At 40.7% G+C, this 13,520-nt stretch overlaps 1 protein-coding gene across 1 annotated transcript in view; it reads right to left on the minus strand.

Moving 5' to 3' along the window:
- Positions 1–10,551: 10,551 nt before the first annotated feature.
- The window catches only part of QRSL1 (glutaminyl-tRNA amidotransferase subunit QRSL1), a 23,668-nt gene continuing 20,699 nt past the window's right edge, over positions 10,552–13,520 (minus strand). The window contains exons 11-12 of the mRNA XM_035321414.1: positions 13,281–13,358; positions 10,552–12,027 (exon numbers count right to left, since the gene is read on the minus strand). Coding sequence (XP_035177305.1) covers positions 11,822–12,027; positions 13,281–13,358 — 284 coding nt within the window. The 3' untranslated portion in view covers positions 10,552–11,821. The remainder of the gene's footprint in view (positions 12,028–13,280; positions 13,359–13,520) is intronic.

The following is a 13,520-nucleotide window of genomic DNA, read 5'->3' on the forward strand; positions in this document are numbered from 1 at the left end:
TTTGAGTTAATTAAAATTAAAAACTCATTAAAATCCAATATTGCTATGCAGAAATGAGTGTGGGGTATTTGTTTTAATTCCTGTGTCCTTAGTGCAGTGTATAGACAGCAGTTAGGGCATCGATATTGCAGAGCAGGACAACTTGGCTGGAAGGGCTCAGACAGGGACAGAGGACTGCCACTGCCAGACGAGTTTCATGGGTATGTGGTGCTTTCTCTGTCACAGAGAGATGGCATGAAAGACAAACCTGGTAGCAAAAGATACTGTGCTAACTGCCAATGTGATTTTCCTACACGAGGAACAGCACAGTAAACAGAGGTCCTCAGCACAGTGAGCACCGAGCAGACCCCTCACATGCAGATGACAGGGGACAGACAGGCAAGTTGTATTTACACCTCATAGGTAAGTGGGTTGATCAGCCCTCTTACACGCAGCTGAACAAGAGTCAGAGCTGAGTGAAGGGAGGGCTTGCAGATCTTGCTAGCTCTGATCTGGGCTCAGAAGGAGCCTAGTGCTTCCCTGCTACATACTGGGAGTGCATGACCAGCCCCTGCTTATTTTCAGGGGCATTCCTTCCTCCATTTATGTCTGATGTAAGTGGGAGTGGGACAATTCTGACTGTGAGACTCCAGGTAAAGCATGCTCTAGTTACAGGTTAAGGATCTATCTTCAGTGTGAACTGTCTTCTCTGAAGACACTTCTCATCAGCATGAGGAGACAGTTTTTGGATAAAAACAAGAAAAATCTGTCTTTGACAGAAAGAGCTACTAAGTCATGACCGAGGATATCAGACTTTACCCATTAAATATTATATTATTCTATGCATTGGGTGTTGTACCTGTGCCCCCAGTAAAGAAATCTACTAGGAGGAAAGCTTCTGAAAAGTTATATTAATTACTATGTAAATGGCAAACATAATATGCTTTATTGCAAAAGTCAATTCTGTATTTCATGACGGATGTTGCACTAGAGTGTGATAGCATGCCAATTCTCTCTGGCATGACATGGAAACTTCTGTGCAGAAGTCATAACACGGCTCTCTGGAAATGTTCATTTCGCAGCCTATAAATAGCAGAGGCCTCCAGCCCATAAAGAGTTACTGTGTTGCTGGCACTTTCTGAGCTCCGAGGGAAGTTATAAAATGAGAGTTTAACAATCTAGTCATGGAACTGGAAAGAGAAAAACATTACTCTCGGAGCTCAGGAGAAGAAAGGAGTAAGAGTTCAGAAAAGTCACGAGGGAGAGGACACCTTTAGAAGACCTGGAGTGGAGGCTCCCTGGACGTCTTCTGAAGGCTTGTGTTTGAGTATGGAAGATCTGGATGGGCAAAGGTGAAAGTCTGGAAAAGATAGATAGGGTTTTACTGCTCTGGAATTTTTATTTTATTTTATTTTTTCTGTCAGAGAGTGCCAGAAGGCCAGGTACCCCTCCTTGTGACACAAAGTTCCTTGAGGGAGACCTTATTGCTCTCTACAACTACCTCAAAAAAGGTTGTAGAGTGGGGGTCAGACTCTTCTCCCAAGCAACAAGTGACAGAACAAAAAATGGCCTCAAATTGCACCACAGGAAGTTCAGGTTGGATATTAGGAAAGATTTCTTAGCTAAAATTGTTGTGAGGCATTCAAAGAGGCTGCCCAGGGAAATGGCTGAGTCACCATCCCTGAAGGTCTTCAAAAGACATGTGAATGTGGCGCTTAGGGACGTGTTTTAGTGGTAGACTTGGCAGTGCTGGGTTAACAGCTGGACCTGATCTTAGAGGTCTCTTCCAACCTAAATGGTTCTTGATTCTACAATTCTATGAACAGGATCTGAAACTTCATTGATCCCACACCGAAGTATGTTTGAAATTGACTTTTGTCTCCAAAATAGCTATAGCCTATGTAAAAGAGTAGAACCTGTGATTATGTTTAAATGCTTGAACTTCCAGGATCTATGGGTGACAAGTCCTATTTCTCAAGACTTATATATTGATCAAGTAGAGTACTTCTGTAGAGTGCAGGCTGATTGTGAAACAACACTGTTTTGAAAAATCAGTGGTATGTCATTGGTTTAACTAGTCTCTGTGGATCATGCCCATGACTACCACAGTAGCATTTCCCCCATGTCCATTCATGTCTGTGTAGGAAGAGATGCTCTGCATTGCATGAGAGATGCTATCCACTCTTCCTGAGCAGAGAAATTACTTTGCAGTTCACGTGCATGGAGGTAAGGCTTATCAGCACATAGAGAAAACATTTTTTGTGGGTGTTGGGGTCTTGTCAGATGTAAAAACGCAGGAAAATGGAATAGATCAGAAAAAAATAATAATTTTAATAGCATCTACAAACAAAACTGTAGGTTTTTAGAGAGAACAACAAAAAGAAGCACTGTAACAGCAACAAACGATAGTACTCTGCAGCCATTCTTGTAAATCTCTTGATTATGACAGCAAATTCAATAACATTTTCTACCCATTTCTGAAGCAGACTAGCTGTTCAGAGTGAGAGCTTCATTTACTGTGAGTAACATGATCTTCTTTCAATTTAGAAAACAATTAAATATTGTGACTGCTGATGCCACAAAACCCTGGAAATATTCAAATGTTTGAAATGTTTATTGTTGGGTAGGTAGAAAATAATAATCTGCTCTGAAATTGAGTGTTTTTAAGACCTCAGTGAAACAGCATTATTAATATCTAAACATTAAAAAATGTGATACAAACAAATTATATGGATTTTACTGATGTACTATTGCTTGCATTTGCTACAGCTAATGTCTTATTTTGAAAACACCCTTTTCTCTATAAATTAGTGGTCAATAAGAAACAATACTTTCTTCCAGCTACTTTTCTAGATCATAGGCAACTTAAATCAGGGGAAAACGTATTCCTGAAATTGATACAGCAAAACTGTTGTGATTGCTTTACTGGAGGTCCTCAGAACAAAATTTCGGAATCATTCTGTCAGCCCTCAGTGCATGGAATCATTGAGATAGTACACCCTACTAAGATGTTTATCTCTCTAACCTGCAATGAACAGGATCTTAAAACATTTTACAGCTCCTGTAAGTTATTTCTGCACATTAAGTAAGGCTACAATAATTAAAGTTTGTTTATTAAGGATGATGAAGAGCCTCTTTCACTGATTGCATAATGCTTCTCTGTAACAGCACACCAAATGTTTTACGATAGCCTTAAAATTAAAATAATTGCATCTTGACTGTGATATGTTTGAAGAACTTCTATAAATACATTAGATCATTAAAGAACTGATGACAAATATTTTGAATATAAGCGTACCCATACAAAAACACATCATTGCCCAGTAAGATACAAACACATTTTATGTGATAATATATGGTACCTCTGAAATATCTGACTGCCTTCTGATTTTAAAAAACAACTGTCTTTGTTTAATTCAACCACTTTCTCTGGAAAAACTATGTAGAGTTCAGGCAATTCTGCTGGTCACTAATGCATACAGACTTGACAGAAGGTTGGATACTGTGTTTGTGTGATGAGTATGACATGCTGAGAGACTGGGGAGTTTGTGTTTACATGCTGTGGGAGTATTGATGTAGAAAATACAATAATTTCTTAACTGTTAGACCTCATTTTCTTGGTTACTTAATATAGTCTATAAAGACTACATTCGTATCTACTCCTGACTTGGTAGTTAAAAGAATATTTCCCTTGGGTAAACTAATTTGGACATAACCTGATAAATAATGATTGTGCTGAGGCTAACTTTGAACTAATTTCTATTGCATGTATATGGAATAGATTAAAAAAATATATCTAAAATGGATAACTGTTACTTTAAGTAATACATACTTGTATTTGAGAACATAAAACATACACTTGCCAGAAAACTAGCAGACCTATTGAGACACATCTTCCTAAAATCCCTCTTAAATATAACTTTGTCAATGAGAAAGACTTTTGCAAAGGAAAGTGAATGTTTTATTCTGTCTGGGGGAGATATGACAAGAAATACTTCTCAGATTACTACAAGGTTAGGCAATGGAAAAAGCTTTCCAATGGTAAAACTAGTGAAGTAGTGGAGCAGATTACCTGAGAGGTCTGTCAAAGTTTCTTGACTTCCAACTGTATAGAACAGATTAGACAAGTAGCAGAAATTAAATACATAAACCAGGGTTAACTCTGGAGGAGAACTGTAAATTATTTCCTGGGATCCTCTTAGCTTTTTTTTTTTTTTTTTTTCTTCCTTCTCACCCCTCATGTGGTTGGTCTTTACTCCTTTTCAGAAAAGATTGTCATCCTATACCACTTGCTTTCACAGAAAACCCTGTGAAAGCCCTGTGCCACTTTGATTATAGCCTTGAGGTTTCTACATCACTAGCAATGAGTCAACTATTTAACCATGAGCTAAAGCACCTCAAAGAGGTGCTGTACTTGTTGTGGCCATTATTCATAAACATGCTTTCCTCTTGCTTGAAGACTGAGTGTGGAAATCCCCAAATGGGGGTTTTCCTCCACAGTCTTACTGCAGAGTCAAAACAGCTCTAAATGGGGCTTTTACCCTTTGGAGTAAGTAAACTGGACAACCACTAGTGGTTTATTCCCAGGCAGTGCAGGTTCATAAAAACAGCCTTTATGGGCTATCTGGACTACAGATGGGTCCGAATAACCAGGATGAATTTAGCTGCCTCTTAAATACCAACCTGTAATATATGAAATATGTATGCCACAGAGCTACGTGGAGTCTCATGTGCTCTTCTTAAAGCAACTTGTCTTCATGTGATTGTAATTTCAAGTGGAGAAGGGTTCATGGCTGAAAATGAATGTCTTGTGTTGAGAATTTCACTGTTTTTGGCAATATGTCATTTTTAGAGTTATGGCCTCCTATCTCAGGATCAGATTTTAATCCATTTGTTTCTCTCTTTCAAAGCCTACCCCATTTGGGGTAAATGGGACAAGCATGGTAGTTTTAAAATATAATATAAGACCAGAATAAGTGAGAATGAATGGAAGTTTGCCAATTGATTTATAAGTGGGGAATTTATAGTTATATTGTAAAGGCTTACTTCATTTCTAAATGAATGTAGTCAGTAACTTTCTAATAACAGCAAATATGTGTATTAATATAAAAGTTAACAAATATAGTACAAAATATAGTACAAATGTTCAGGGATTTGTTGGTTAACCAGTATATTTTTTCACTTTAGGCTCAAAACAAATAACAAAATAAATGTTTTACACAATGGCACTGCTGTAGGACTATTGATGATGGCAGCAGAGTGCTTAAAGAGATCAAGGGAGAAGATGGTTTTGCCTTCAGACTGGCTGTAGTCTGTGGTGTGGGTAATGCAAGGACTTTGGCAACTACTGCCAATGCAGTCTTAATGGGAGACAGAGACTATACTGGAGCAGAAATTCAATTCAGTTTGAATTTATATTGTATTTTCTCTCTCTCCTGAATATCCATACTGGAATCTGGCACTGTGTCTGAGGGGACAGACTCTGAAGGACTCAAGATACATATTAGGGATCAATCAGATAAAATATAGGATGCAGATATAATTCACTGAAAATTAGTTATTTGAACTACAGCCATGTCAAGCCTTTCCCCTTTTTATAGACAACCATAAATCTATAAAAATTAAACTATCCTTCCTTTCTCAAGTTTTGCCAAGAACTTTGCCAAGAAATTACACTAAACTTCCTGATCAGCATTTTTCTCAATGCTTTTCGCAAGTCTTGGTGTTATAAGTCATCTTTATGTAAGCCTGGAACAGTGCCAGAAATGGGACTGAAGAATTGTACCTCGGTCATTTCAGGAGCCAATGCCTGACTCTCGTCCAGTGCAAAAGAAGGATTCAAAAAAAATTATTTGCAATGATTAGATAAGTTCTTATGACTGCAGACCTAACGCTGGAGGGTATGGAGGCTGCTTCCTTTTAGTGCCTCCAGGAATGCAAACCACCCCAAATGTGCAGGGAGGAGGTAGAGATGGGGTTGTACTCTTTCCCTCTGTTAATCCAGAGTGTTGGCTGGCCTTCAGAAACAGATGGCAAAACCTGGCTTCTCCTGTTCCTCTCCTCTACTACCTCCTGCAGGAATACCTGCATCCTTTGGTATCCTTAAAGTCAAAGGGAGCTTCTGAAGATTTTGCATAGGATTTTCCACAGCCCTCATCAATGATTCTTGCAGGTCATCATAGTTAAGATTGATAACTGGGTATTCCTTGGTTTCATCTATTTTGATCAATGCAATTGCATCAGAAAATTCTGGTGCAGGAGGTACGTAGCTGGGTGCAATCCATGCCAAGCTTGTAACACTGATCTGTGTGAAAAAAATACAGCAGCACTGTGTGTTTGGGGTACACAAACCCATAGAAACAAAGGCTAATAGTGTTAAAAAGGATCTAATTGTTGAGAAGTGCAAGCCAAACAGCTCCACAGCTTTTTGGAGGTTATGTTTTCAAGCCCTTATATTTTATGAGTGATGCTTAGGCACGGTAGAAGTGGCCAGGATGTGAAAAGAACAAACAGTTCAATGTCAAAAGCAAATCATGTGGCTGCAAGTCAGCCTGCTTGCTCGCTGCAGTAAAAGCACAGCCAGCTTACAGCTGAAAATTCCCACTTGGGACATTAATTTGGAAACTGTTTTGTGCTGAAAACAGTGAGGCAGCAGGGGTACAGCCATCCATTACAGCAGGGGAACTCTCACGTTCTTGAGAGGGCTTTGAGAAGACAAAAAGCTGGGGTTTGGGGATGAAGCTGAAGCAGCGCAGGCACCTTGAGGCTTCGCTGCAGTCCACTGAAAACCCTGAGCCTGAGCCAGCCATCGACTGCATGGCTGCAACGTGCGGCCTGTGCCAGGCCCCAGGCTCCTTTCCCATCCAGGCACCTCCAGGCAGCTGCTGGCATGCCAGGGATGGTCACCACAGAGCCTGGTTCTGCAAATTTAGTCAGGACTGGCTGCAGAGGGCTCATGGAGGCAGCAGAAAGCCACAAAGACCCTGAGGGGGTGGGGTTGGGGTTGCTGTAGATGTGCCCTCACCCTTCTTGCTGGTTTTTGGCAAAGGTGTCCCCTACGCTCTCTTTAGCAAAGGATTGATGACGTGTAGCAAACCCCTTCTGACGTTACGCTGTTCTCAGGGCAGCGGGACTCGTTTCTGCTTTCTCTCCCTCTTTAACAGTTAATGATCTGGAAAGAGAAACAAGGGGTAAGGTGACATTGGCAGCACCGCAGCTCCTGGGCACACAGGCTCTCTGTGGGAGATCAGACCCGGTCTGGATGTGGGGGCTGCTCGGGAGCATCATGTGGCGAGGAAGGGGCCAGCACCTCAGGGCACCCGGGGGTGCTTGCAGCAGGATGTCTGACAGGCTGGGAGCTGAGTGGGGCTTTATTAGGCGCAGCACATTAATGAAGGCCTGGGCTACAGATCAGATCTTGCTGTTATTGTAATGCCACATACAGCATGATTTAATGTCGATACTCCTTTGGCAAAATCCCTAACGTAAACACAGCTGTTCTAGCACAATGTTGTGTATCAGTAGGGCTTGGCCTGATGTGCCAAGGCATCCACAGTGGCACTTTCCAGACGTAGTCTTCAGTGCAGCCCCACCAGAGGAAGCTTCAGCCCATAGAGGGCTCAGTCTCTGTGTTTTTGCAATCAGAAGAAATGGTGGTACCAGCAGTGACGAGGCAAGGCAGCTACTCCCACAGACACAACCTCTTTTTGCTGTCCATACAGTGGCAAGTGTGGCAATGGGTACTGGGGGGACTGGAAGCAAGCAGCAAATGGCGACTGTTGAACTTGCTGTGGCAGCAAATAGCTATTTGCTGATTCTCATGACATTAATATACACTGGACATTGCTGCTTGATAAAGTTTTTTGCCACTTTATGGAGACTCGGAGCTGCTTCAGCACTTGCAGGAAGAGCTGCCAAAAACATGCTGTTTTTTGCAGTGAAAGACAACTGAGGACAGGTCTTGGGGTGTGAGAGGAAAGTCTCATGGTGAAGCACCAGAACCCAACACAGCATCTCTCTTGTCCAAAACAAATGTCAAAAATTTCAAACTCCAGGGGTCCTAAATACCGGCATGTAAAATGGCATTTGAATTTTAAGATCATTTTGGGTAGTCGATAACTCCTAATAAGTGTATTTAATTATTCCTGTCTCACTTTTATGCATCTATGCTATCACTTTAAAGCAGCTGCTGGTATTTCCAAAAACCATCCAGTTCCCATTGCATTTTTTATCCCTGAGACTGGTATGGGGAAGCAATACTGGACATTGTAGAGAATCTCCTTTGAAAACCATTACTGGACCAGGCTTGATTTTTTTGGCCATCCTGGACTTTCAGACGATGCATTTTCAGATAAAAAAACTACATATGTTTATGAGATATAAACGGCCAGCTCTTGTTTTAAAATGGTCAACACATCACAGCTGCTCAGGTATCAAGAATGTCAGCAATACAGCAGGATGATAGGAGCAAGGCACTCCATCTCCTGCCTGGGACAGAAACACCACATGAATAATCATACTTGTAACATTCTGATCCTTCAGTTCGTAGCTGAGAGCAGAACTGGAGGTGGCAAGGAAGCATATTTCAGTTTTACACTCTCAAATATATTTCCAGTGTATTTCTATTTTTGAGTTGGGTAAATTGCTGCAAGATTAAAGGCTTTCTTTCTTCCCTGAATCCAAGTAAACGTGCAGTGTTACATCAAGATTAATACAATTAATAAGGATTAATCCCTTCAGTCACTGTCACTTTAAAACTCACAGTGGCAGTGCTGTTTGGAGAAAGTGAACTAAGTATTTTACTGGCTTTTAAGTTGTGCAGCAGGGAAGACGAAGCTCCTCCTGCTCATATGCTTGATGGTGCACTGCAAAATGATATGATAATTACATCACACCAAATGCACGTTCACAAAGTCAGCAGCTCAGTTTTGCTTAGCTTGCAGCATGCTGTGGGCATTTAGGGATGCTTTTCTACTTGCAGGTGGGACAGGATGTTCTGCTTTGGGACTTTAGTCTGGAGATAACCAGAAGATAACTGCATGGCATTTTCGGTTAGATCTCTCTCTACTCCTTCAGCCATATCATACATATATGCTCTCAATGCTAATAATTTTGTGTGTGTGTCAGTCTTTTATGTGCTCGTTTCTGTGAAAAACAGTTCTACTGCATTTTTTCAGAGGGATGATCAAAAAATGCGTGTCCCCAGGTTCCAGAAGAGTAAAAATGTTGTTGGTTCAGGTGCTTCACTTCAGAAAGGTGAAACCATAGCAATTCAGGCTTCTCATTTTTCCTGAGTCCCATCATGTGAGACACCTTGGGTCATGTTATTTGATCTGGAAGGGCAAAATGCTTGCACAACTGATCACGTGTGGGAGAACACAGTGAGGACTGCCTGGGCACAAGGACACATGGATGGGTACGCTGGCTCCCTGCAGCCCTGGGGAAGGGCCTGGGGCTCAGCAGCTCTTTCAAAACCATCAAAAGCTTCAGGAAATAAATCACCCTGTCTGTGGGCTGGCCATGGAAGAGGCAGGCAGTAACTTTTGATTAAAATGCAGCTCTGAAATGCAGGAATCTGCTCTAGCTTCACCTTTCGTGCTCCTTAGGACGTGCCCACAATGTACAACTTATTCTGTTATGGCATGTCATGGCAGATAAAATGGTACAAGGTCAATGTGAGTACAATAAAACTAAAGCAAGCTTTGCAAAGAAAAGTAACAATGCTTGTTCTAGCAAATGGTGCACTGGAGAAAACAGACAAGATTTCAAGTACTTTGTTTATTTGTTTGTTTGTTTGTTTTGTTTGTTTTTATGACAGACCAGTTTACACATGGCAAGTACACCTGGGTCCTTGGTGGCAAGCAGGATCTGAATGGTGCTTCAAGACTCCTGGCTGCTGTGACACCAGGTTGAAGTGGGCTGGAAAGTCCAAGCAGCCTTGCTGAAAATTGATGAGTTTCTTCACAGTTGTAAACAATTCATTCATACATTTGCTACCCTGATGGCTATCCAGATGCTTCTTGTATATTTGGTGTTATGTCTAGGTTTTGTGCTTTCAAAAATGTTCACGTTACCAGTTCATTCATATGCCATAGGAATTGTGATGGATGAACCTGGAAGGCTTTGACCACTTACCTGAAAGCAACTGGCATATAGAGAGGATACATTATCTCAATGATTTTAGTGTCATGACCACTGATGAGACAGCTGGAAACCTCCTTATTCAAATGGCTGTCCGCAATTATGAGACCGAGCAGCCCATTGAAATGCGTGAGGCAGTTCACGCTTTCGGAACACCATCGATTCAGCCAGTCTGCCAACTTTGGGAATTAGCACTGTAGCGATTTGCACTTGTTTCATGTTTCCATAGCCATAGATCTGGAGACTTAGATCCAAAAGCATAAAGAAGCCCTTAAATATTGGAGGATTTGGGAATCCTGAGCTCCATGTAGTACTGATGAAAGAGTATAAAGTCCTGGATCTCATTCAGACACGCTTGTTAGTGCAGCCTGTACCTTTGTTCTTGGTGGCTATTTTCTAGTGCTTTCTGTTTTGCCTTCCCCTCCCCCCCCCCCCCCCTTTTCTTTCTTCCAGCAGACTTGCAAGGAGATCTTTGAGACCTGCAATACCCTTGTGGCAGTATTGGCTTTGAATTAAATCAAGTTTCTTGAGGCATTTGAAATAATAAGGAGGTCATTAAATGTGAGTTTGTATTGGGCTAAGCAAGCTGAGTAAGAAGTGGTTACAGAGAATGCAATAAACATCTCCTAAGTAAGAAAATGCTTCAGATGTGGGAGGAAAAAGAAGTCTCAGCTTTTAAAGTGACTGTATAGACAATGGTTCCTTTAGGACACTCATCTGAAAAGTTGCTTTTTTGATCTCCCAAGATGATGTAAGATCTCTCAACACAAAATGCTGAGCCATTAGAAGATTTGGATTAGGAAGAAATCATTTCTCCTCAGAGTCAGAGAATACTGCGGCTGAGATTTTTATTCTGCGAAGACATATAAAGGGCTAGAAGTAGAACATTGTGCTACTGTATTGGCAGGACGACAAGACTTCAAAGTGGCAAACACATTAAATAAATAGGTGGAAGTGCAATTACTTTGAATAAATTGCTTTTTCTCTCTTTTTCTTTCACCATTTTTCTCACTTTCTTTTATTATTGCCGTTAAGTACTAATTACACTACGATTTGTATTACAATCGGCAAGAATAATTGGTCCTGTTTTAAAGCACATCCTGTAAAAGAACCATTTTACAAGGCATTGACAGAAGATTGCAAAAGCTGTTCTCGTTCAATGTCCACTACATCTCAGACCAGATGAGGTACTGATTCCAAGAAGCATGGGCTTCTGCAGCTTTGACTATTTGTGCAGGACAACCATCCTGATAAAATTTGGTATAACATTAACAATCAAGGGACAAAACCACACTCGTTAAAGACTGAATTTATGCACAATAAAACAATTTTATCCTTTAACTGGCCTCCAGTATTTCTAGTGACACTTTTCCTATAAAACAGTGAAAACTAAGAGAAGCAGCCAGCAGATGGAAACATACAAAGAATGATATGGGCTTCAGAGGTTAATTCCTGTCTCCTCTCCTCTGAGGTGCAAAACTACTCGTGTGGCAGTGTGATCTATTTATTTATTTATTTATTTATTTATTTATTTATTTATTTATTATTGGGCAGGGGGGAGGAAGAGGCAAAGCATCACATTGTCAAGTATTAACCAGAGTAACAACAGAAACCACTTGTGCATGCCTAAGAAAGCCTGCAGGCACAAATTCATAACAGGCAGACAGGAGCAGCTATAAAACGGCTTCAAAGACAGAATTTTTCAAGCAGTACCAGCATGAACCCTGGGTGTAGTATTAGAGTTGTGTTTAATGTCTCCTGGCTTTGTTTGAGGAAGGAGGCTGTTCTTCTCTGAGGTTTCTGAATGAGCAGGCAGACCCTGAGTGGGCTGGGGGAAAATCTGCTGCTTTTCCCTTAATGGGGAAGGGACCCACAGCTGCCAGCATGGGATCTCTGACAGCATCAGCATTTGTAAAAAGTAGAAAGGGGAAACAAATGAGAACCCCCTTAGCCCCTAAACCATGCTCTGGTGAATAACGCCAACCCAAATGCCCAAGGACATGATGAGGAAAAATTATTTAGCTACTTAAACTAATGTGAGGAACCTAGATAATAAACAGAGGAACTGGAATTGCTCATTTATGAGCATAAATTCAATAGAGATGGCATTGCTGAAACTTGATGGGATTTTTTTTTGTGATTGAAATCTCTAAATCACTAGTTATAACCTCTTTAGAAAGGTTTAGTGGGCAGAAGGAGATGAGAAATTGCATCCTATAACAGAAAAGAGAAAAAGTATGATTTATTTACTAGTGACAAATGACAGAGAAATGATCTCATGGATTGATTTCCCACCATGAAAAACACAAAATGGAGTATTAGTTGCTATCTGTGAGAGAACAGCAGTTTTTATGGAGGAACAGACGACTGGCTCCTTGAACTACCATCTATAATGTATAGTAGGAAAAAGAAACATGCATCTTCGTGGGAGATGTTAATCCAAATGATATATGCTGGCAGTCTCATGTGGCCAGGACTGAAGTATCTTCAGAATCACTAAACAGCACTCTTAATTTTCTTGTTAAAAAAGTATTGCATCAGAGACCAGTGAAACTCTAGGCTAGACTTTTGACTTAGCAGAGGGAATGAATCACAGTAAGAAATAATGGTATAAAAAGCAAAAATGTTCATAATTTGATTACATCTGTTGAAGGCAAACACAATGCAGATAAGTAGCTTCAGTTGATGTAATTTCACAACACTGAAAACAATTCTGAGCTAAGTCAGCTGGGAAGGAAGAAAAATGTAAATGGTACTTAGAAAATGTCAAAGAGTATTTTACAGGTTGCCTAATAAGCTGTAATTGAGGGGGGAAAACAGGGTATGCTAGTTTCAGCAAAAACAACATCCTGGCTGAGAGGGAGCTGTTAAAACAATACTCCTCCTCCCTGTGAATGCATAACAAATACAAGAATAGGGAAGTTGATACTGAAAAATATAAAACAGAAAGTTGTAACTGAAAAAGCTGATCCATGTCTTTCCATAAGATAAGATACAAAACATCTGAGGTAAGGTATAGCATTAAATACTTGAACCCTAAGCTTTCTTAAGAACAGAAATCAACCTTCCCTTCTCAGCCTAACTGAGCTCCTGGTTGCCTACCAGTGCCATTGGCAAAGTGGAAGTCAGTAACAACAGGGAAAGGACTTAAATGTACTTAAAAATATAAAACACGGAAGCTATAAACCTGTCATATGACTGTACAGCATCTTCTCTTGCTGTAATAATTTGGGAGAACACTAAATAAGAGACAAACATTTAAAAATGCGCAGCTTCCAGAAAACAGAGAGGCTTTTGTGAGAAGGAAGGAAGGGAGGAAGGGAGGAAGGGAGGAAGGGAGGAAGGGAGGAAGGGAGGAAGGAAGGAAGGAAGGAAGGAAGGAAGGAAGGAAGGAAGGAAGG

Source organism: Oxyura jamaicensis, chromosome 3, assembly GCF_011077185.1.
Source record: "Oxyura jamaicensis isolate SHBP4307 breed ruddy duck chromosome 3, BPBGC_Ojam_1.0, whole genome shotgun sequence".
Lineage (NCBI taxonomy): Eukaryota > Metazoa > Chordata > Aves > Anseriformes > Anatidae > Oxyura > Oxyura jamaicensis.